This window comes from Caloenas nicobarica, chromosome 7 (assembly GCF_036013445.1).
Source record: "Caloenas nicobarica isolate bCalNic1 chromosome 7, bCalNic1.hap1, whole genome shotgun sequence".
Taxonomy (NCBI): Eukaryota; Metazoa; Chordata; class Aves; order Columbiformes; family Columbidae; genus Caloenas; species Caloenas nicobarica.
In genome coordinates this window covers 37,433,470-37,456,848 of record NC_088251.1, presented here as the reverse complement: position 1 = coordinate 37,456,848, position 23,379 = coordinate 37,433,470, and the positions used below count along the sequence as shown (strand labels likewise).

Genomic DNA, 23,379 nt, shown 5'->3' with positions numbered 1-23,379 from the left:
TCAAACGCTTGATGGAGGGCAGAGGTGCACCATCCCGGTATTTTTGCCCATTGGAAATGGTTTACATAGAAAGGATGTGAAGTTCTCATCATCAGAACAAGGACGTTCTGGAAGAAGAGGAAACACTGCTTTGAGTGGAAGGAAGCAAAAGGGCAAGAGGGACTCCCATCACACTTGGCCTTCTGCAGTCCACGATTATCTTAATTTCAGAAAATCTTAACTTCAGAAATTTCTCCATGATTACCTTATTCATCTGAAAAAGACCATTTTTTTTTCCTCCCAATGAAGATTGGCTCCCAGAGACAAAGAATGGAAGATGATGGTGAAAACCTAGTTTTAGTTTAGTACCTGAGAGCTGACAGCTGCCTCGGGAAACGACCCAACAGTGTGTACGGACACCATGGGGTTTTGCTCCCCTTAATTACGCAAGGCTAATGTTAATACGTGCCTTGGTGCAAACGTCAGATCCACGACCCAGGAGGTTGGAGTTGGGTACTTTCAAGCGTATTTATCCATTTCTGTTGACTTTCAATGTACAACATCTCATCTGCAGTGGGAAATCACTGTATATTCCCTTCAATATCTCCATCCCACTACGTGGAAAGAAGCCAAATGTTTCTCAAGCGTAATAGCATTAGGCCAGCTAAAAAAAAAAATAGAAACTGAATGGAAGGAAAAAAAAAAATCTGTAAAATCCCATCAGGATTTCATGGGAAGAGGTCAAAAAGCAGATTTCCCCTGTGAGCAGTGGAACAGATACTTTGAACTTCTTTCTTCCCTAAGGAGCCAACTCGGACTTCTCCGGCTTCCTATTATTTAATTTGGAGAAGCTGAGAAGTGATAGCAATGGGAATGAAGTCTGGAAGTCAGCCTTGCAAGGAGGATACTTAGCAAAGAAAATATTGAGTATTGTACAGTATACTGTTCAAAAAAAGCCAAACAAACAAACAAAAAAAGCTTTTTGGTCATTTACTGAGAGACACGACAACCGTTTCCAACCCCAAAGTGTTCACATGTGTAAAACAGCACAAGATCTATTTTTTTTCTCCTGCAGGGCACTCTACTGATACAGCGCCAAGAAGTTTAATTAAATGTCAAGCGTTGCAGCATTTGTGCCTCGGGGAGGGGAGAGAGAAAGCGCCGGCTGGCACCGAATATTGAGAGCACATCCCACTGTCACCATCGTCCCCTCGGCCTCCGAACGGTGTCACCTTACCTTCCCTTTGCTGATTATAAAGAACGTGTCCCCTCGAGCACCTTGTCGGATAATATACTCTCCGCTTTCGTAGTGCGTCTGGAAGAAAAAGAAAAATAAATTAAGATGAACAAACAGAATCAGAGACTGTTATTCAGCAGACAGTTGGGCACTTTTGCAAGATAACGCTTATGGAAACATAACCCTGGACCAATTTTATCCCAGTCTGACACTGGCCGTGATTTAAAAACTGTCCTGTGTCAAGGAATATAATAATTAAAATGAAAATGTTTCTGGCTTGCCCATTTTTCTTCCTGCTGTGCTAGGGCCAGTTTTTGCCCAGATGAATTATCCTCACACCCTAAATCCATTTATACTAAGTAAACCAGACAGAGGAATTTTCAGCAGAGAATTTGGTACGTGAACTAAACTGCAATAATAGGTCTTTTGCAAAAATAGTTCTTCTCCCCCCGCTTTTTGTTTTGGTGTTTTTCCAGCTTGGCTAGCAAAGGCTGTATTCAACAAATTATTTTAGCTTTTCTCCAGTTATTATAGTAGTTTGATCTGCCTTTTTTGCCTTGTTTTATGGAATATTCCTTGCTAAATTTATGTCGCAGCTTCTCACCGCTTGCATCTAAACTTACTAGGCTAGTTTCATCTCTTGTATTACCCCATCCAAATCAATACGCATTTTTTTTTAATCCAGCCCCTGCAAAGAGCTGGAGGCATCGGGCCTCCCACACCCCAGCGCTGATTTGTGACAAAACCACCCCAAAAATGTCCCAAACCTCCCCCAGAATGTCCCTGCGCTCCAGCTCGGGTGTTGTTTAAAGTGACACGAAAGCACCAACGCCCCAGAAAAATTCAGCAGATCTTTTAATCCCAAAGTATGTATATACAAAGCAAGGAAGGATTTGAGCTAAGACAGAGGAATTAATCAGAATCCTACAATTTGAAGAAGTTGGAGATGTTTTCTTTCAAGGGTATTTTATTGACCTGCATTTATTTATTTATCTTTACACTCAACCGTTTTGGTGCCACTTCCAGACTGATAACAGACTCCGCCATGGAAGCAAATAGATAAAAGCTCATTTAAATGTATCTGCTACAGCTGAGAAAAACAACAACTTGCTTTGGGAGCACTGGGCATATGGGGATATTAACGAAAGGAAATTGTCCTAGGAAAAAGAAAAAGATATCCAAGTGAACTATAATATGGAAATAATTAGGTTACTTCTTTAAAATACATATAGCTCCGCAGTGGGTGCGTACACCATCCTAAAAAAACACCCTGGGTAAAGAAAATCAGAACGTCAAAGCAGTATGTTAGTAATTAATACTCTTCAGACTCTCCAGAAGACTAATAAATTAAAAAATAAAGTTCTCTATCAGAATCACAAATGGCCAATATTGTCATGTCGGTCTTCAGAAAAGGAACCAGAGAAGGTGGGTCAGAAGGCTCAACTTGTGGGTTGCCCTGATCCTGGATGGGCTCCAACAGATCTCAAACCGGCAGCATTTTTCCTATTTCCACGTGCCCAAGTGGGAAGAGGTAAAAAATTAAAAAAAAATAAAAATAAGAGTCTGGAGGAGACCATGGACGCAGACTCACAGAGTTTTACTTCTTACGTGGAGTGTTTCCGGGCAGCAGATTTTGAGGATGCACATTTTTGAGCATTCAGGTTGAGAGTCCTTGAAAGGGGCCCATTTTATGAAGTGTTGGGATTGCGTCCTCTCGGGTGGAATCTTGTAGGCACCCCCCCGCAAAAAAAAAAAAAAAAAAAAAAAAAAAAAAAAAAAAAAAAAAAAAAAAAAAAATCGAATGATTGAAAATACCGGTTTCCAGTTTTAGTACAAGCAATTTATATTCATTAGACATATCAAACTGCCGCTGCTTATGTGACCTGTGCCGTTTTCAGCTGACGCTGCTTCCTAAAAGGCCATTTCTTGGTCTTAGTCACCACTTAGAGCTGCACTGAGACTCACAGTCCTCCCAACCCTTCCCACCAGTGAGTCCTCCCGACCCTTCCCACCCAAGTTTCCACACAAGGAAAGGAAGGAGAACAAATCTGAGCTTTGAAGGACCTAAAGCTGTCTCTTACTTCAGCATCTCTTGCCTACTGTATATTTTTCTTTTTCCCTGGGCTCTAATCTCATGCAAAATACTACAGATCCTTCTTCCACCATTCAAATCATATCCCGCTAGTCCTTCCTTGAGTGCCTAATCACTCAGAGCTTTCCTTTCGCTTGACCTTCTCATCAGCATCTCTTCTCATGCCCTTCCTGCGTCCACATCTTCATCTTTATCTAGTTCAGCCCATTTCTTTCACAGCTAATTCCACCCGGTCTTACCACAATTCTTCTTGCTTGAATCAACCCGTCCTTCCCCATCCTCTAACCACGCTCTTTCTCTTAAATCCTCCTTTTCTCACACAACTCAGCTGATTTGCGCGCTTCGCCATTCTAACCAAATTATTTCTGTCCATTTAGACTGACAGCATCGCACAAAGCAGGAAAGTGCATGAGCGCTCGCTTCCGACACACACAAATAAAAATAATTACAAGCCTCTCTCTTTTAGCTGGCCAGGTATAAGGTAGTGATACATGCTCAGGTACATACGGCACCATTATGCAAAATCATCTGAAGAAGCTCTTTGGCAAACACCGCCCATGTTCACGGTATGGCTGATCCGTATTTTAGCAATGCAAGCTCCGTTTCATCTAGAGAACACCAGTCCGAGAACAATACAAGGAAAACCGACAAGTCCTACAGCTTTACAATGGTGCGGTAGCACACGCTAAGGAGTAATATTTGAATTAAAATCACAAAAAAGCAGTAAAGCAAGAGAGTTTGTAGCATCTTTCCTAGTTTTAGATCAACCCATCACTTCTTCTGGCCTTGCATCAAAGACCAAACTCAACGGCTGAGCTCTAGGAAGCTGCTGTTGAAGGGGAACCTTCTGATGGAGACAACAACAATTTGTTGGCATCTTCTGAAATTTTAGCTTCGAAGCCCTGTACAGAACTGGTCACAGAATTTCCAGAGTGCCTTTAAAATGGGTAATAAGTATTTCTACCCCCTCTTTGCAGTCAGCAAATTAAAAAAAAAAAAACACAAAGATATGCAACTAGTGTAACGCCCCAGATTTGGGCTTGGAACTTTGATGTCTTTGGTTTTAGACTTTTCTCCCAAGAGGGAGAAATAGGACTCTGGGGAGAATACTGTATTTTCAGAGGCGATACCAAAGTTCAGTGATGAAAACTAATTTAATATCTCAGATGGGCTTCACTGAACCCTAAGCATCACACAGGCTTTTGAACACACTTTTTAAGACACAGCTCCTCCAGGTCACGATAAAATTAAAGCAAAACACAGAAATTAATTCCTAGCTGGAAGAGTTGATCAGATTATATTAACTATTCTTACATTTTCTTCTCTCGGGCAGAAAAACAGAGCTGAAAAAAATCCAACGTAAAAACAGGATGGAGAAAAGCCGAATAGAAGTGCAGGCTGCAGAAATACAACCTGCCAGGGGTGAGATGACCAGGCGGAAAAGTGAATAATTACAAAGGTCTTGCGTGTGCAGAGAGAAAAAAAAATAATAAAAAATAATAATAATTCAAAAAAAGAAAGGTTATACGGCATCCAGGTCCCAGTTTGGCATCAAAATCTGAGAGTGTCATTGCTCAAAAAACCAGCAATGATAAAGCCGAGAAATTACTGCTGGGAACGCTCATACTAGCAAGCCACAAATGTATATTTTATAAGCTCTGGCAAATAGGGATAAAGGCTCAGCTTGAATTATAAATGTGACAAAATTTAGAGCATTTGTCACGCTAACCAGACCTTTGTTTTGTAACACCAGGCCCTTAAGGTGCTCAACTCTGAACTCAATGCCAATGGATTATATTCACAGGAAGAATTTCCTATTAAAACATATTGGTTAAGGACCTGCTCTTCTTTCCCTAAGAAGAAGGGGGAAAAAAAAAATCTGGGTTTGTTTTGTTTTGTTTTGTTTTTTTTACAAACTAATACAACATACCAGAAAAACTCTGCAACAAGGAGACCTGTGTAATCATCGCACTTCCTTTATGATTCTCATTTTCTCACCAAGAACTAATAGAGATTTATTTCCCTCATCACTTAAAGGGATCATTGAGTTCAACTAAATAATATTGGAAAGGGCTGGATCACCTGGGGAACTACAGCCCATCTGGGCACCTCTTCCCCTTCATGCTTTTACATCCCATAACATCACGTAACGTTAGGAAGGCTGAAGAGGATGGGTTTAAATAGCATTTTTGATAGATTAGCGGGCCAATACAAGGCTTTTGAACAGAATGAAACTCAACAGAAATTTAAAACAATTTCTAGTAAAGCTAGCATGAAGGTTTCTGGCTTGTTGGCCGTGGCGAACGCGAGAGCCATCCCAGTGACACCAGTGACCGCTTTGGGATCCTCAACTTAGATCCCTCTGGACTGATAGACACTTTTTCCCCTCCATATAAGCCAACACCTTGATTTAAAGGCAATTCCAACACACAGACAGAATAGCAGACTTGCATTTATCTTGATTTTAGGAAGAGCAAGACTTTTAACATCTGAACTGGGACCAAGTAGTGAATGCTGCATCTCACTCCCATTTTTAAGCTCTCCATTACCATCGACGTTACCATCACCGCCAAATACTTCAGGGTTCGATACTTGGGGTGAAATCCTAAGCACATCTACAATATAATTGAAAGCGGAGAGAGATAAAAACGTACACTATTGGAATGCCACCACAGAAATCAAATTTCTTAGAAAAACGTTGCTCAAGGATAAACCAGGGCTGTTTGACCGCCCCAAGCTAGCTGTAGAAATAATGAATATCCATACTGAAATCTAGTTATTAAACAGGGCATTAACTGTTATGGTCACTCCAAACTATCATTTCCCCTTGGGGTAAAGACAAAAACGAAATAAAGTTGTTTAAAAAGCACCAGACAAACCCTAAGCAATGCCAGTTTCTATGAAACACCAGAGTCGGATCTTAATTTGACGCACATACCACTCCGTATCTAGACGACGTTCATGCATTTAGGTTAAAATCAACCCCGGCATATGTAAAAGATGGCATCTTTCTCAAAATATCTTTTCCAACCTAAATTAACAAGTCCTTGATGCTCCTCCTCTCTTTCAGGTCCTTCTCTACATGGCTCATCAGCACAAGCACCTCTCTCCTGGAGATCCCCAGTTTTAATAGAGACCTCTATAAAAATAGGTTTTTTCCTTTCTTCTATTGACTTTAAGCAAAAATCTTAGTGCCAAGAGGGGACATGTTTGCTCAGCGGGTTTGATTGGGTATGACATTAGTAAACGTCCCTGATGTGCTCAACGTACCGCACAGAAGAAATCGCAGAAGCGTGGAGCATCTTGTGATTAAGTCAAGATTACTCTCGAAAAAGTAAATATCCTGCTTTATAAAGTCCTTCGTCCTGACATCAGGGCTGGGAGGAGATGAGGGAGTTTGAAATCCGCATTTCTGCACCTCATCATTCCCCGAGAGGTTTCTACCATAACCTTCCGATGCGCTCAGAAGCTTGCAGTATTCCGCCAACTGGAAGAAACAAAATCAGCGATCCTTTGATTGGTGGGAAGAGCCAAAGCAGAGGAGCTCAGATGGACACCCCCAAGGGTTGCCAGATGTGCGCACAACATCTGGGCACCGTGCAGGACCTAACCTTGGGCCAACCAGAAGACCTTCAGAGGCCCTGCTTTGGGCACTCCTGGCATGCCACCCCATGGCGATGACGTTCTCCTCCCCGTCACCCTTGGGGACATGGTTCAGCCATTGTGGTTGACCCAACGTGGGCGTTGCACCTTCAGATACCCACATCTGGGGGAAGATCTGGTCCACTGGCCTTATCTTGTCAGCCACCAACTTCAATCGAAGCTTCTGCTCCCAATCACCATCAGAAACTGAGAAGCTTTTAAAGCCCAACCAAGTGTTGACGGAGACTTCGCAGAGAAACCTCGGTGTTGGAGAGCAACCCAACAGTTCAGCTTCTGAAAAACCTCATTTTCCCCCAGCTGAGTACCTTTGACTGCTGTATTTATACCGAGAACCTTTGGAAAAAGGTGGAAAAATAGATTTTCTGTTTGGAGCGCTACGTAACCCCCGTCAGCTGCGGCCAAAACCCCGTCAAAGGTCCCATCAGGGCAGCAGAAACACAACGGCGGCTTTGAAACGAGGAGTTTTGCTCCCTGCAGCCAGGTCTGCACCACATAAACCAGGGAGGGTAACACAGGGTTGATGACAGTGCTCAATGTATAAACCGTCTCCCACAAGGTGTACTTAAAGTCTAAATATATTATGCTGGCAGTTTTAAAAAAAAAAAAAAAAAATACAGAACCATCGGCAAAACTCCAAACATAAGCAGCTTTCAAAATACTTTTTGTTTCTGTTCTGGACTTTTTGCCTCAAATATTTTTTTAAGTCTAAAATCACAACAGCAATGCTAACAAAACAGATTTAAAAAAAAAAAAGCTTATTTGCTGAAAAATGTTGCAAAACCAAGGAGGTTAATACCGGTGGTCTTTATTGAATTCCTTAGAAACCATAAAACTTTGTTTCCCTGGTTTTACTATGTATCTCACTCTCAGGAATTATCTAAAAATGCTGCTGCTCGAAATAGCCAAAGGGCAAAATTATCATCTTGTGGCCTGAGTTTTGACCCTCAAGATACCTCAATACCCCTTCAAACAACAGCTTAGCTGAAGTTAAGCAATTGGGAAATGAAAATATGAGAAAGACGGGTGGATGATGGGAATCGAGGGTTAACTCGTGCCCTTTAATTCAGCATCTCTGAGCTGCAATCTTCTGTAAGAAATTTTTCTTTTTCTCCCTAATGGATTGCAGACCTACTCTTCTCTCTTAAAAAAAAAAAAAAAATAGAGCTATTTGAATTCAAACTAGGTATTTTAATATATTCTGAAGTCAAAGCTTTTTTTTTTTTTTGCGATAGTTATAGGAGGCTGTCGCCTTGGTAAAGCCTTGTGGTAAACATTTTATACGTACTGTACCGATTCACTGTGGCGTCTTAATGGAGCGTGACAGTGATGAGAAAACACCATCCTCCTGGGCGCCTTTTGGACAGTCTGGGTGTCTTCTCCAATTTGGTGGCTTCTGCAGTGTACAGGCTGCTTCCCATTCCCACAAAAGCATCCCCTGAGCAGCAAGAGTTTAATGCACCTCAAGGGACCATTCGCGTGCGGACGCTCAAGTCCAATGTAGGGAATAATACAAATAACTCCAAATGGTAGGTTTATTTGTCCTCAGCTGAGGTTTTCTTCACATCCTCCTGAGACAGAAGGTATCTGGTACTAAAGCTACAAATCAAACAATGAGCAACTGGTCTGCTAAGAAATGCCTTTTCCTTAGACTGCATCATATATCCTAATATCAAGATATAATACGTGCTTCTGAGCTCTTGATCACACTGATTTCTCCAGGTGAATGTAACAGGATGAACGGGAGCAGGCAAAGAGGGATATTCAACAATTATTCTGTTGAAGCCAAACACACGCAGCCTACACCTGCTCCACCGGGTACAAAACAAAACGAATAAACCAGCAGTCCTGCAACAGTCCTCTGCTGTTTCTGAAATGTAAAGATGCAACAAACGTTCCTCATTTGAAGTTCTTTGGTTAAATGGTTGCTTTAATTTCCTGGTTGTTTCTTTTGGGCTTTGGCACTGCTGTTCCACAGATGGGAAGGTCGCCGTGCTGGGCAGAGAGCTGGCGGGGAGGGCGCAGGCGACGCGGGCAGGGATGGAGCTGGGGCTGGTAACCTTCTCCTCCAACACCTCCTCCAGTTTTGGTGTCCCACAGACATCCAAGTTGTCCATGAATTGACATGGAACCAGTCCTCTCCCATACTGGCTGCTGGGTGGTACCCAGCCTTGGGACAAGGCAAGACAGGTGATGGAAATAAGGTTATAAAGTAAAATGAGGTTATAAAGATAGGAGTTGTGCAACAAAGAGACTCCGTGTATTCAGTTTAGAGCAAAAGAATCTCCAACCTCTGATTTTTCCAACTCTTGACCAGAGTTCTGATGACCCCTTAGGCGAAACCGTCGGTCCTGAAACACAGGCTGAATTTTCACTATGAATTCAAGACTTTTGGTTGACCTATAAATGTGACATTACAGTTGTGATCACTCAGGAGCTTCCCGAAGGTTGAACTCTCACATGGAAAGAAGCAACAGCACCACATCTCCGGCATTTCCATGAGCCACAGCACACAGCTGGTCAGTTCTGTTCCTTGTACACCGTAAAAAATCAAAGTGTTAACACCAGAACATCCAACCTTAGCTGCCCTTATGGTAATAAACAGCAGATAAATACAACCACTTGTAACTTTTGCAAGATACATACTCAAACAAGATATTTTAGGTTGGACACTGAACAAATATTTCTAAGCCAAGCAAGGCTGAGGAAAAGGGCATGAAGTAGGGATAAACTTTAGTGGTATCACCGTCTCATCATAAAAACCACAACATCATCTTTTTTGCTCCGATTTTATCATCTTTCTTCTAGATTCCAATTAGACTTCAACCCAGTGCTCATCAAGTGTAATTTTCAGGGATACATTAAAGGCAACACAATGCGTAAGGGACCGTATTTGGCCAACATCAGCCCATGTTCCTGAGTTCAAAAGGGAAGACACGTGCATGGGATGGATGGAGCTTTTGGGCCCTTTTGCCACTCCAGAGCATCTTCCTCACCACCCAAGTCGGTGTGTGGCATGTTACAGGAAGAAATAACCTTTTTTGTGTTCCCCACACCTTTTTTCAAATGAACAATTTTCTACTGGAGATTCTTCTCTCTTTTGTGCTCCTCCAAAGTCAGTGAAGAATGCTGTCATCCCCTCCCACGTCGTCCTAAGGTTTGCTCAACTCTACTGGAACCTTCCGACCTGACATGACTAAAAATGTCTCAGGCAGGAGGCAAGTCCTGCTGTCACCTTCAAGTTTCTTTCACAGCCCGCTCTCCAAACCAAGAGTTTTGAGCAAACCTGAGCATGTTCAGAGACTCTTGAAGGCCCACGGGAGTAACTAAACAGTAGAAGCTGTCCACTGTAGATGAAGATTTGTTGAGCTTCAAACATCTTTATACAGCCACCTCTAGGACCAAAGGACGTCACAGAATATCAAGCAGATGATGAGACAACTACAGACTGTGAGCTGGGATGATTTTGACTGGACTGAGTCCACTAAGGGCTGTAATGAAGTGCTGAGATACAGTTTTGATTCCTAAATGCACCGTGCACTTTTAAGGAAGAAAAAGGAAGAAAGAGAATCTAAAAAAGCATTATTTGGTTTAATGCATTATTGCTAAAGAAATCTCCTGCCTTAATCTGCTCTAAAAGTAGACACAAAACATTAGAAATTGCATTTTAACTCTCGTTCCATGCCTGCTGTCACTGTAATACAGTCTGACAACCGTTCTGGAGAGCAATCAGGCTTCCCAAGCTGCAAACAGCCCGGGAGGTGACCACCTCTCGGCTCCTTTTTCTCCACGGTGCCGAGGCAAACATCTGTTTCTGCCCGGAAAACAGATCGAGTTGCAAAACACTGTCACCAGCTGGCGCAGGGGCCACCAAACCTGACACTGTCCCTGCTGGCCCTGGGTCGAGGACAATCTCCACGGGTAGGAGCACGTAGGGTGGAGGTTCCAGACATGTCCAAGCTGTCACCTTCAACCCAACATCTTTTTAGAAAGGAAACTTGTAGGAACACCGCAGCAGCTCAGAAATGGTAATATTTGGAGGCGTAGCCACCAAAACACAGCAAAGATTGGCTTGACGTAGCCACATATGCAGAAAAGATTGATGTGAAAATATAAGAGGAGAAAGAGGAGACAAAGTAGGTGGCAGTGGGTGAAAAGGATGACTGGAAATCCTGATGCTCTTGGAGAAAGACCATGTGTAAAGATGCCGGAAGGACAAAAGGAAGGATGAGGGATCAGAGGAGAAAGCCCAGCCCTGCCATCACACATGGATTTGGTGTCATGAGAGGCCACCAGAAGAGATCAGCGGCAGAAGTGCTGTCAGCGGGGAGAGCTTCATTTCCTTAAATGCAAAGAAACAGGAAAAGCAAAACAGAAGTAGATTAATGGGCAGGACGATCCTCTGAAACAGCAGTTTCAGAAGGATGAGAAATGAAGGAAGGAGATGCTGAAAAAGCTGGAAAGTTCAAAGAGATACAAATGGGGATGAGGAGGGTAAAGGGTCAAGAGAAACCTCAAAGATGGAGATGGTTTATTCCCATGGGAGTTGATGGTGATAACGAGACACAGCAAATCAGTCAGGTGAAAGCTGGTGGTGGTATTAGGACACAGATCAAGCCGTCAATGAATTGCGGTAGAAAAAACAACGCTTTGCTCGCCAGCTAAAATCAGAACTGATTCACAGATAACTGACGCGAAACACGGAGAATTAACTGAGTGGTAGGTAATTAGAGAAACGACACCTAGGCAACAGAGTGGAATTAATCGGTTATCCCAATTAAAAACTAGCAAACAGTAAAATAAAGAAAAATAATTAAAAAAAATATATCATGTTGCAACAACCTGTTAGGGAAGGGAAAGTGCTTTGTTTTTTAAATAGGGAGATGGAAAGGTCTCCCTCAGTAACACCACAGCGTATTGACTTTGCCAGCTTTGTTTTGGGAAATACCACCAGAAACGACGTCACAGCACGTCACCGTGCCCTCAAACATCTCTCTGATCACAAGCAACTTAATTAAAACCCCACATACTTAAATTTCATTGAAATGCAAGAAAAGTAGCTGCTCTTCTCTCCTTACTGAATAGCTCTGATTTGTTTTTCCTCTTTTTAATGGAAGAATGTGCGTGGAACACTAATTTCCCTCCGTAAATCCAAAGACCGGTTCCACAGCTATTACAAAGGCAATCAATTCCTCGCAAAAATGAAACTGGAAGTAAACAATGTAAATCAACGTATTTGTTTTGTACATTTTTTTTCTTAATTTGCTCCAAATTTTGTATGCTTATTCAGACAAGTTATTTGCCTTGCCATGAGGATCCAAACTAATTTTCTAATCTATCCTGAGAAATAAAAAATGCATAGTAATTTAATATATTCAGCCACTCTTCAAGGAACCTGTGATGAAATATACTTTCTTTTTGTGGTCTGAATCAAATAGGAAACTCTACTGTTGCATATGCAAATGCACTACTTTAAATTGTCGCTAGGAACCAATTTTACTGGAAGCAAAATCATGAAAACCGGGCACCCTAACCTGGGCTGCAACTGTCTTCCTGACAATAGAACTTGCCAAATTCAGATTAAAACTCTATTTTAATATAGAAATGCAAAATATCCTCCCTTAGGTACAGAATTCAGTATTTACTACTGTTAATATAGACTTACTGATAAAATAGGCTCACGCAACTCCACCCATGTCAATTTGAACTTTGCTATGGAGTTGTTACAAAGAAAATTCTACCAAACCTTTTCACTGCCTACAACTTATTCCAGGCTTTTGTGCAACTAGGAAGAAAATATGAAGCTGTGAGAAACAAACAAAATCACATTATGAATTCAGAACGTGGTAAAACTTTAGATTACTAGAAGATAAAGCATGTCAAAAATTAACCTGCAACAGTAACACCTTCATCAACCTCTCAATGACCAGACATATAAATACTTGACTGACTGCACCTATTTTGTGCTTTAAGGCATCTTTTTTTGAATATAACTTAATCTAAGCCCTGAAAAGAAAACCAGACCGACCCTGGGCAATGTAATTTACGTCAGACTTTTGGCACAAGACGCAGCGCATCCATCCAGAGATGACTTCACTTCGGTTTTATTGAACTCCAGAGCACAGAGCATTATCCCTTTTGTGGCTTTCTCCACGAGGAATTTGGGAAAAAAAAAAAAAAAAAAAAAAAAATCACAATTTGGATTTACAAGCGGATAAGGATGGGATAGAATCTGATTGCAAATGAGTCAGGATTCCCCATAGGAATAAGCATCTGTCCCACTGATGCCCCGATACAGGACGTCAGCATTTTCCACTGCGGTGGTACCATAAGTCTTCCCAGCAATGAGCTATTTCTTGCACTTGTCTTCTCTCTGTGTTACCAATATAGTCGGTTATTTTCATTTTACATTAATTTTTTAGCACAAGTGTAACAGTGAATGGAGGAACAGCACCTGAGGGACACGGATCTCCACCAAGAGACCCCTTCTTGCTGGTTTTCCTTGACTTCCAGTTGAAGAACCACAGACTTGGTTCATCCCAAGAAGCCTCGTGGCCAAGCAGAAAGCTGAGTTTCAGCGCTTCCCAACGTTTAGCTGCGTTTTGGGGGAGATTCGCCCCCTTTTTGGGGATATCCAAACACACAGCGTGCTCAGGTGACCTCCCGACACCCCAACTTGTGGAAATTCAAAGATGAAGCGGCATCTCCAGCCTATGGCCCCCGAGAACAGTGTTAGTTTTCCTGCCAGGCTGGCAAGTTAGGTCTGAATATTTTTAGTATTACCACTGGATACAACACAATAAAGAACTGACCTGAGCTGACTTTTGCAAACCTGTAAATCCCACCTGGAGTTCTCGGTGGGCCTGGACTACAGGGCCAGGCTCGGCCTTCACCTTTCCAACCCCCTCACCAATGAGGGAGGCAAAAAACCAGCACAGGATTAAACTGTGCCAGTCCCAGTTCCTTATCCTACATCATCCCCGGGCTACACCAGCAATTCACACATTGCCCAAATAGCTATTTGGCTGTTTAAAATTGCGCCAGCGAGGATACGAGCCTGGACTCTGCTCCAGGGTCAGAAAGATCAGGTTAAGTACACCTGGCTGTACATCAGGCACAGCCCAAAATGATACACATCTCTCTTTTATATTTTCTTCCAAATTCCTTGAGAAATACACTTTTTTTTTTTCTGATCCAAGTACACATTTTAGAGGCCAATTTCTCTGCTATCATGCTTAATTCCTATGCGTTTTGGTAATAATGAGATTATTTTTTCTGACGAAAGCCCACCCCTGGATTTCACTCCAGATTTTTGTTACTGGGACGGCACTGGTGTGACCCTCAGCTCCACAACACCAGCAAGGATCTGCCAGGAACCCGTGGGTTACAGAGCCCTCCCAGTCCAACCCTTCCTTCAAAGTAAAGACCGAGCTAATATGGGAACGCTCCAAAAAAGGTACTGAAGACAGATCTGCTACAGGAACGCTCTACAAAGAGGTTCACCTCCAAGCTTAAGTTCTACAACTTTTGGTGGCCTCGTGACAATGTTCTGAGATGACGAGTTTGTCCCTGTTCTACAACTACAGGGTCTGAAGCCACATACCGAAAAACCTGCATATGACCCCCAAATACAGCCCTGTGCTCTTATTTCCACAATTCCTGAAGACTTTGAATGAGAGGCAGAAGTTCCAAGCTGTGCTCAACTTGCTTGATTCCCTGGAAGGTCTGAAGATCAGGAACACATTTTCGAATTTCATACCTTTTTAGGGTCAGAAGGAACCAACTGAACCAGCTAATCCTCAGAAACCCATAAAGCCAAACCCCAAAAATTTAAATAAGAAAATTTATCGCCAACGGTGTTTTGCTGCATCCTGCGCAGTACGGAAACGAGACTGTTTCAATCTTCCCACATCAGTAACTCCCTTTCTCACGTCTTTCTCCCACGGCTTAAGCTTGTGGTTATTTACTAAGATAACCAGTGCCCCTTATTCCATGGATTAAGGGTGAAGCGGCGTTCTGCTATCAGAAATACACTTTTCAATTACTATAATTACAATTCACAGGTACAGCAAATACCGCAGCAATAGCAGGAAATAAGAAGTAAGCCCAAATGTACTCCCAAGACCTTAATTAAATGTTTAATAATATATGGGCACAAATATGAAAGCTGCTCAAGCAAGTTCATTTCCCAAGGAAAATAAACTCCCTGAAAAAAAAAAAAAAATACCTGCCAATGGGGGGTATTTTGAGCCACCAGGGTCTGGGGAAGGGAGGAGATGTCTCCATTTTAATGCTTCATCTTTTCTCCAGCACAAAACTGGGATCTCACCACTGGTTCCATTGCTGGAGGGTCTTCAGCTGGTGCAGGAAGACTCCAAGTTTGGTGGCCATGCCTTGGGTGGCCACAGGTGTCTCCACCACCACATTTCCTCCTCTTTTATTTTTTCCCTAATTAATCCCTGGCAGAACTTGCTGACGAGGTTACAGCCCTGCTCAAAATGCCAGTAGGTGTCACTGTGGGCAACGGTATAGGAGGAACCAGCGGAATAAAGTTCCAATCACAGGGAAAATACTCCCCAAGTTAATTAATATTTTTTTAATATAATTGCTAATTATATTTTTCTGCTTTTACAGATAAAAGTACATTGTCTGTGCCTCACAGATAAAAGGAGCTTTATTAGAAACAATTCTCTTTTTTTCTGCTTCAAACTGTTCAGGGTTGGAGACTGGAAATCATGGAATATTTTCAAACAAGCAGAAGGTTGGATTTTGTTTCTTTGGTTCATTGCCGCCAAAATTAACCTATACGCATACATACATATAAACACATACATTGGTATTTCTTTAACTAACGGTATGTGGGTTAAAATTAGGGATTTGGGGAAACCGCTATTAAACTAAACTAGCTAGTCTGAGCTTAGGTGGCAGACGCAGGAGGAACTGAGTCCTTGGAGATGTTCATGTGCTTTTTTCATAGGTGTAGTTCATTAACATTCTACAGGTTTTTTTCTCTTAAAATTTAGAGTCAAAGCATTATTATATTTCAAAAAGGGAGCATTTGCTATACGAATCTATACTCTGCCCATCATGTTGGAGCAACACAGTGCCATACTTTGCTGCTGATACATCACTAGAAACAAATGGACTTTCAGAAGAGTTATTTCTTACCTAACATCTGATCTAGATGTTCTAGGTCAATGTTAAATGTACCCAGATGGAAAGGGAAATATCCCCGCAGGGGTTTTGGCTCATGGCACAAGAGCTGAGCCCCATCACCTGCAGTGCAAACTGTCAGATGCACAAATTTGAATTATATTTCAATTCAAATCAAATATTTTGTATTTGCTCAACATGAGAAGTGAAAGGCCACCACCAACCCATTCACCCCGACCTGTTCGCAGGCAAAAGCAGCGAATAAAATGCACAGAAAACCAGAATGCAGGTGCACTGTGCCCAAAGCCTCCTAAAACTGGAAACAGCAAACTAACGAACATGGGAAAATTAAGCACGTGGTTGGTTCATGGAGGAGACGGTTACTTGGACCTCCCAAGTTGCAGCCTGTGCCCTCCCCGATGTCCCACGTGTTACAAAAAATTCACATCCGTGTGTTTCTTAAAAAAAAAAAAGTTGGCCAGTCTGCCAGTGCAAATGATAATTGCAGATTTCCTTAAATCCTTTTTTTCCATATCTATGAAACCATGGAAAACATCTAAGATTACTCATGAAAAACACTTTTTTCCCCCCCCCCCGCTCTTTCTTTTATAGCTGTGACAGACTGTCTGAAAAATCCGCTTACAGAGAACATAAAAATATATTCCAGATAGGCCAGAGCTGGGTTTAATCCAACCCGTCAAAGACGCCCAAAAACCTGCTTAACCTGAGAGCGACGACAGCAAGTGCGGCAGTTTTATAAACCGGCGTCTTATCACCAACTTATCAGAGAAAGCTTTAAACATCCACTCAGCCTGAAAATAATAATAAAAATAAAATACTGGAGCTCAAAGCAGTATTGCAGGAATTTACATTAACATGTATATCCACGTGCTTTGGATGGCTACAGGAGATGTAGTTTTCCAGTTGTGGTGCTTTGAGCTAACTTCAGCAGATTGTACAATTTGCACGGAAAAAAAAAATAAATAAAAATAAAACCAACACCCAGATCCTGTGTTTGTGATTCAGGAAATAGCCCAGAGAAAAAGCAGCAGCACTTCTGATGGTAAATTAAATAATAATAAGCTCCTGCTGTCTCCGGGGGAATCCAGCTCCCCATGGAAAGCTTTTGGAAAAAAAATCCCTCCGAAGCTGCTGGGATTTTCAGTGTAAATGCAAGTTACTGCTTGAAAGATTTTAACATTAATTTCATAACAATCAGTTAAAAAGAGAACATAATTCCCTGACTGCCAAGGGTTATTTGGCAGAGCCCTCTGCAACCGGTGGCCTTGCGGAAAAGACCTGATGCGGTTCGTCACGCCAAGGGGGTGGAAGTTGGGGAAACGGCTTCAGGTCTGTTCCTTACAGGGCTTTCTCCGGAGAAAAAGGGGGTTTTGCTGGTAAATGATGAGAAGGATGAGTTGGGGAAGAAAAGGCAATAGAGATTTTTGTGGAGAAAGAGCAAGACCCAGTTGACCCACAGGGCTGGCAGAAGAACTCGGAAACAAGACCAGTCTCAGAAAAAACTCCAAGAGCGAAGCTTTGAAAAGCCAGGGGAGGATTTAGTCAAGGCCTTGGTAGGGAATCATCAGGGACAAGAGATGATTTTGTACAGAACTAGAGGCACAGCACAGCAAAGCGCAGCGGTGATGCCCACGAGATCCCTTGCAGCCTGGGGATGGGATCCGAAGCAGAAATGGAGCCCGAGATGAACAAGCCTTAAGAAAAGTTTAAAACTAACCCTCAGCACATTTTGCCAAGGTGGAAATACTGAGTTATTTCTAAGGAAAACAGCCCTGTGATAAGCAGAACACAAGTGCAATGTATTTTAGAGCCACACATTATAAAAAAAAAAAAATTACTTGAATTACTTCCAACACTAAAGCATCACCCTAATTGGACCGACGATATTCACATCCCAGGTCTAAGATACTTCTTTGCATACAATGGTTTCAATTCAGACGAGCTTCTTGGCACAAATCCTGTTATTTTAAATCAAAGTCTTTTTTTTTTTGGCCTGTTAAATCCAGCCAAGTCTCAGCAAAGCGCTGCGGGGACCCAAATGAAGCAGCCCTTGCACAGGTGAGGTGTTTTATTCAAGGTACATAATCTGTAACTCAATCAACCTCCCAGCCATATAGATGCTGAACCTTTTCCTTGTGTTCATGACAATACCTACATTTTGGAAAGGGCAGCGATACCGCCCTCTCCTCATACATTCCTAATAATCCCGTCTTCATACTAAAGCCAATATCCAGCCCTGTTATTCATACAAGACATTATTTGGTTAATTTTTGTTTGCAGAGACCCAGTGTAGCCCAAAGGCGATTTCTGCCCTGCTCCCACCAAATAAAAGCAGTGCAGTGGGACGCACCTTGGGAGCCGGATCCCAAATAAATAGACAAAAAAAAAAAAAAAATAGTGCCCCATATTAGCGTCATTTAGTTTGTCCGGGTTTCATTTCTGCTAGGACGGACAGGCAATGGAAACCATTGAAATAATCACAAGCATTTTTTAGTAGGATGGAAGGGTTAAAAGGCTCATTCAGTTCGCTTGCAAGTTTTGATTTTACCAGACAAGTCGCCCCGTCATCCTTCAACTTGCTTTCAAATGAAATAACAGCCTCCGATCTGAATAAAAGATTGTGGATACAATAAAACACCCCCGTGGATGATGCTGTTCCTGACAAGGATCTGCAAGGACCCAGGAGGATTTAACCCCTTTCCTCTGCTGCGATAACTTCACCATGAGCTGCTTCTTTGTAATTGCCTTTAAATGGTCAGTGCCCACAATAAAGAAAAAATCAACAGGAAAATTTATATCCAGGTCAGACCTTTTATCCCAACACAAGCACTTAGAGCAGCTTCTAAGGCAAGCATCACTACAGAGTCACGCCGTCACCTACAGAGAAATAACCACATTTTTCTCCCTAATATATTTAAAATTAGATTTAGGTAATTCCTCTGCGTTTTGTAGCCTAATAAACACTGAAAGAGGTCGAGCTATTTTTCGATTTGATCAGCACTCCTTGTTTCCTCACACTGGAAGAAATGGCTTTTAATTCTTTGAACAGCTGTGATTTGTGGCAGAAAATACAGCATACGTGCACTATACAGACACACACATTCCATAGGTTTAAAGGCCAGAAAAAGTTTGTCGGTAACATCAGGAGACTATTCTACTGCATTGCTATAGACATGGCAACCCAGTATTTTTATTAGACTCTTGCACATCATTTTTCCAACTGCATTTTGTTTTCTAATGCATTTTTTTGGTTTTTTGGTTTTTTTTTTTGCAGTAGACCCAGAAAGCCTTTTCCTGGCGTATCTGCAAAAACAAAGCTACATTTTCATAAATGCCGTTTGAAAAATTAATACGAGTACAAATCAAGTTGAAATTTTGTCCATATATGATTGAATCAACGGCAACTGTTTATTTTGTTGCCCCTACGGGCAGCATCGCTCCAACAATATCCTGTAGCTCCTCGGAGTGCCAGCTTTAATCAGAAAATATAAAAAACCCAAAACTACTCATTAAATTGGAAGCTAATTAACTTTGCATATTTCTCCTGTTCCATTCACTGTTGCCACGCAATTCTGCGTAAAAGGAGGATTGTGTTCAGGCTCCGTTAATTAAATGGAGGCATCCTAAGAATTTTGGGTCTGTACTAATGTCACGGCGCGGAGCGAGAGGGATGGTCGGCACCTCGGGATGAAGCTGGTGAGATGCGAGGCAGCTTGTGAAGCTCAATTACGCAATAAAACTTGTTTCAAGGTTGTCCGGCTCCACCAGGAGCTGCGACGGAAGGCGCACGGCTAGCCACAGAGATGAATTTTGTTTTTCTTTTGCCGTTTGCGTCCTATTAAATTCATTAATTGAGTAAAAAAAGCAGCGGCGAGCGGCCCTCATCACATAATTGAGAGTGGAATTAACGCCGCGGCCGCAGCCAGCGCTGTGATCCGAGCTTTCAGCACTTGGAGATCACGCTCCCAAGATGCGAGAACGCAGATTTCGGGCTTGGCGTTGCCCGCCCGCGGCATTTAACACATTTCTCTTACGCTCAAACAGTTTGGCAGCGCCGTTTGTCTACGGCCACGAACGCGTCGGGATCAATGAGGTGGCCAAATCACAGCTGCCTGTGTTTGGAGGGAGCGCATCGCTGGCGCTCAGACCTCTGCAGTGCATTAAATTAAAATCATCAAATGTCAACACTTCTAGTGAAATAATTTCCAAAATGCAGGCTGGGAGACACATGGAACAGCAGCCGCAGGGCCCCAGAGCGCTCCCGAGCCAAACCGGACCCTTACGGCAAGGAAAACCTAAGATCTGTTAATTCAGTGGATTGTATCCTTGATTTAGGGCGATTAGCCATATTTATATGATATTTAAACATCTATTTTATATTGCATATGTAATATATACATATTATGTATTTGCAACATATAATAAAATATTTTTACATATATATAGCGATAAATTATATACGTCAAAGTTATCTAGAGCTCTGGATACACAATACACAAGAATCCATTTGATGTGGTTTCTGATTTGACATTATCTACACAAATAGAGTCTCCAGTATTTTGGTAACCAAATGGAAATTGCATTTGTTGCTTTGTGTCGCTCAAACTCCTCAGACTCGCACATGAGATCTCATATGGATTAGTGCACTAAATCCCAAACAGCCAAGGAACATCAAATATATGGGATTTAGAAAAGGCTAGAGTTGAAAAAAAGCCAACAAAACCTTAATTCAACCCCCTCCTGTGTATTTATAACTACGGAACTTTTAAATGACGGATTATTTTCTCCAGACTCTGTGATTTCTGTCCCTTTTCCCTGCCCTGAAATCCCTACACAACCCAAGGGAGCCGGGACCCAGATTCAGGTATCACAGATAACACGTCCATCCCTGACACACGGCAAAGCAATCTCTCCTTTGAAAGAGGATAAGGAGTCTGAGTTGGGAGAAAAAAAGAAGAAAATATTAGAAAAAAAATCACCTGTGGGCCAGCAGCTGCAATGAATAATTTTAGATCAAATGGGTAAAGTGATCAAAATCATAAGCAAATGGAAATTATTTCAAGCGACCTTGATTATACTTATTGTTACTGAGCTACCGATTTGAGATATAGATCTTCCAAGGATATAAGTTTTACATTTGAATGACACAGATTATACCCTCGAAAGAGGAAAAAGGCTACTCGAAAGTGAACCGACTTTGAGATGGAAGAGAAATCCCCGAATTTTACCCCAAAGGAACAAAAAGGAAAAAAGAACGAGAGAAGGTGATGCTAGCCCAGATTCTCCCATTTTTCCCCCCTGATCCAAATGTGGACACGACCTCATTCTATGGGTGTTACAATGCATTTTAGTTTCCTAAGCAAAAATAAATTAATACTTTATTCCTTTCCGTTATAAACTGCCCGCATTATAATGAAGAGCCGTAATGCTAACACTACGTATTCTTAGATAACTGTTTACTACAAAACATCTATTTGTTTTTGTGATATACAAGTGATCTATTTTAATGGTGCCTGATGGGAAAAAAAAGACTTATTTTAACTCTAAGAAAATCAGAAAGTCTATAATCAGAAAAGACAACAACAAATTGTTTCAAAGCCTTCAAATCTGGGGAAAGGTCAAGCTTTTGCATTTTCACAAAGTTTCTCAGGTTTATAAAAATAAAAGGACTCCTCATCTTGGCTAATAATCTCCTACGGTCTTTTAATTCGCAGACAAATTTCCCTCTTTCATCCAAGGAAACTCAAATTATTCAGATGTTTCACGAATAAAAATAATGTGCAAAGGAGGCACTTTTTTTTTTTTTTTAAGTGATTTGCATTCATCTAGGGCAAAGATATTTATACAACAAACACGGATCCAGCTATTTAATCCCAGACACGCAGCACCCGGATGGGGCCAAGGTACACAGCTATGTTTAAGCAACATCTTTTCCAACTATGTTAATCCTCCAATATTTAAAAACATAAACACATTGATTTTCTTTACCAAAATACAGTACAGTGGCATTACCTCCACGTTATCATATTATTTTGCCCCGGTTCAAGGGTGTTAAGCACTGGAGCTGAGAGCCCAGAGGTGTCGGGCAACGAGGTTTTTTAGGAAGGAGCAGCCTGGGGGGTGGTGCTTGAAGAGTCAAGAAAAGGGTCAATAATGTTTTTTCAACTGAAAAAAAATAGGAAAAAGCAGGTGCTAAGGAAGAAAAAAAAAAAGGAAAATTAAAAATGGAATTATTAAACTTGTAGGCTTTAGTGGTATGTGTTGCCTCTCGCATCCCGATACAGAGTGAAAGCGGGACGATATGCACAAGCCCACGAAAACAAACAAACAAACCACCAAACAAACAGAAAAACCCCAAACCAAACAAACAAAACAAACCCCCCCCCCCAAAAAAAAAAAAAAATCCACAGAATCTCAGCCTGGTTGGGGTTGAAGGGACCTCTGGAGATCCCCCAGTCCAACCCACCTGCTAACGCAGGGTCACCAGAGCAGATCACACAGGGTCACGTCCAGGTTGGTTTGAATGTCTCCAGAGAAGGAGACTCCACACCCGCTCTGGGCAGCCTGGGCCAGGCTCTGGCACCTCCCAGCAAAGAAGTTTCTCCTCATATTCAGATGGAACCTCCTGTGTTTCAGTCCATGCCCATTGCCTCTCATCCTGTCATTGGGCACCACTGAACAGAGTCTGGTCCATCCTCTGACACCCACCCTGGAGATATTTATAAACACTGATGAGATCCCTCTCAGCTTCTCTTCTCCAGCTCAACAGCCCCAGCTCTCTCAGTCTCTCCTCATCAGAAAGATGCTCCAGACCCCTCAGCATCTTCATAGCCACCGCTGGACTCCCCCCAGTAGTTCCTTGTCCTTCTTAAACTGGGGAGCCCAGCACTGGACCCAGAACTGCAGATGGGGCCTCACCAGGGCAGAGCAGAGGGGGAGGAACAACCTCCAACCTCCCTCGACCTGCTGCCCACGCTCTTCTTCATGCACCCCAGGTACCGTTGGCTTCTTGGCCACAGGGCACATTGTTGATTCATGGTCAACCTGCTGTTAACCAGAACTCCCAGGTCCTTCTCCGCAGAGCCGCCTTCCAGCAGGTCAGCCCCAGCCTGTACTGGTGCCTGGGGCTATTCCTCCCCAGGTGCAGGACCCTACACTTGCCTTGGCTGAACTTCATGAGGTTCTTCTGTCCAGTCCTCCGGCCTGTCCAGGTCTCTCTGGATGGCTGCACGGCCTT

General features: G+C 42.3%; 1 protein-coding gene across 3 annotated transcripts in view; it reads right to left on the bottom strand.

Annotated features, from left to right (window-relative positions):
* Nucleotides 1-23,379, bottom strand: part of PRKG1 (protein kinase cGMP-dependent 1) — a 432,157-nt gene that overhangs the window by 114,286 nt on the left and 294,492 nt on the right. For all 3 annotated transcript variants that reach the window (XM_065639324.1, XM_065639331.1, XM_065639325.1), the window contains one exon: nt 1,217-1,294. In XM_065639324.1, the coding sequence (XP_065495396.1) occupies nt 1,217-1,294 (78 nt within the window). The remainder of the gene's footprint in view (nt 1-1,216; nt 1,295-23,379) is intronic.